The 2,066-nt window shown below is 32.4% G+C and overlaps 1 protein-coding gene across 1 annotated transcript; it reads left to right on the top strand.

Annotated features, from left to right (window-relative positions):
* The first annotated feature begins 374 nt into the window (after window positions 1-374).
* Window positions 375-2,066, top strand: LOC128705492 (cuticle protein 10.9-like). Its single transcript, XM_053800662.2, has 3 exons — window positions 375-412; window positions 1,001-1,069; window positions 1,378-2,066. The coding sequence occupies exons 1-3, from the start codon at window positions 401-403 to the stop codon at window positions 1,603-1,605; spliced, it is 309 nt and encodes a 102-aa protein (XP_053656637.1). The 5' UTR covers window positions 375-400; the 3' UTR covers window positions 1,606-2,066.

The raw sequence follows: 2,066 nt of genomic DNA on the forward strand, positions 1-2,066 counted from the left end.
TTAACAGGCACCTGACTCTCATCACCAGTATTCCAAGTATAAAACATGTTTTGTGCTAAATAATTAACACACCAATTATTTTAAAAATCTGAAATAAGTTCATAATTCAGAAAACGTTTAATTTATCAGCTTGTTGGTTCTCTGAGCCATCCATCTACACTAAAAATATAAACTTGAGGTAGAGAACACTAGAGTTCTGTAGAGCCCAATATATTCCTGAGACACTTCCCAGAATGGCAGTTCTTAGCTCAACCAGAGATGAAACCGACTTGTCATACTCGACCTTGTCTGGGTGTGGTGGGAGGCTGATGACTGGAGGTCTGACTGGAGGTATAAAGCCAGGCACCAGGCCAGGAAGGAGACAGTGACTGCTCACCATCACAACATTGCACTACTAAACATGTTCACTTCTGTGAGTATTATTATTTACTCTATCTAAACTAAAATTTGCTTTTCTTTATATCTATTTTCAAGAAATTAATGCCAAAAATTAAGAATTCGAAACGAGTTGTTTTTTACAATTATAATTTAAAAGCGAAAATATGATCTGCCATTCATTAATGTAATTTAGTTTAACTTCATATCATAATTCACATCAAGGATCTCCTTCAACCTTATAATAATAATTATGTATTTGCTACTTTCCTTATTCACATTACTAGAGAGACTGAATGTTCGACTTTAAACACTACCTTTCCCTTTGCATGTTCACTGCTGACCTTTCTTAATGATATATCTCAAATATTTTTATTGATCTTCCTTTCATAGCTTAAATGCAAATCTCAAATCTCAAAATCGTTATGGCAAATTGACTTTCCAGACATATATTCTGCTATTAAATATAGTTTAAAAACAGTCACAATCTGTTGAATTTTGAAACTCAGATAATTATGTAGTTCCCATTAATAATGTAAACTAATTTGCACAATATCCATGTTCATATTTTTTATGTGACAGTAGAATATGACAACCTTCCACATTCAGACTTGTTTTCGCACAGGTGATGTTGATGAGTATGCTGGTGGCCGCAGGTGTGGCTCTCCCAGGTGGATACCAACAGCCCTCCTATGTTCGTCATCCCATAGTTCTTTAATTTTTAATAATTTTTAAAATGTCATACATGTGTGCATGCTCAGTGTTCAAACAAAATGTATATAAAACACCAACAATAGTAATACTACTACTACTACTACTACTACTACTACTACTAATAATAATAATAATAATAATAATAATAATAATAATAAATATTATTATTATTATTATTATTATTATTATTATTATTATTATTATTATTATTATTATCATTATTATTATTATTATTATTATTATAGGAAGAAGAAGATTAATAATTCAAGTATTTTGATGTGTCCACAGGCTCCGATTCCTTATAATTTCAACTATGACGTCAACGCTGGAGCCACCAACTTTGGCCAGCAAGAGAGTGGTAACGGTGGCAACGCCAAGGGCTCCTACTGGGTCCAACTTCCAGACGGTCGACTCGAGAGAGTTGATTACTGGGCTGACGGTAGTGGATATCATGCTACCGTGTCCTTCCAGGGCACTGCCAAGCATCCCAGTTATGCTCCATCTTATGGTTACTAAATGATGCCCCCATAATTATAATTTGTCTTAGTCATTTATTAACAAAACTTATTCTACATATCTTCTAATTTGACAATGTTTGATATTATTACATACTCTTCAGAATGCATCGGTAATAAATTAAGTCTTAATGTTGATGTTGTTTTATTTATAATGGAATAGGACGGTTGTGTTATAAAACATTGTTTTTGTCAGCTAATTACATTTGAGAGTGATCAAGCATCTGCTGGTTTACTAGACCTACGTTAACACTCAATTCATAAAACGAAAAGTCAACATAGTGTGATGAACTAATTGTTTTCATTGTTAAGTCAGCATTGTTGGGTGTTTTTTTCCAACTTTGTAGTTTGTTTGTCAAGCAGTTGCCGGTTTATTTTAAAATTTATGAACGTAAAAACTTTTTGACAAATGATCTGAAGAATGTAAATACTTAATATAAAATAATACATATGAAAATAAAT

Source organism: Cherax quadricarinatus, chromosome 24, assembly GCF_038502225.1.
Source record: "Cherax quadricarinatus isolate ZL_2023a chromosome 24, ASM3850222v1, whole genome shotgun sequence".
NCBI lineage: Eukaryota > Metazoa > Arthropoda > Malacostraca > Decapoda > Parastacidae > Cherax > Cherax quadricarinatus.

Coding starts and splice junctions, on each gene's coding strand:
- LOC128705492 (XM_053800662.2), top strand. Junction 1,070..1,377: donor GATACCAACAGCCCTCCTAT/GTTCGTCATCCC, acceptor ATGTGTCCACAG/GCTCCGATTCCTTATAATTT.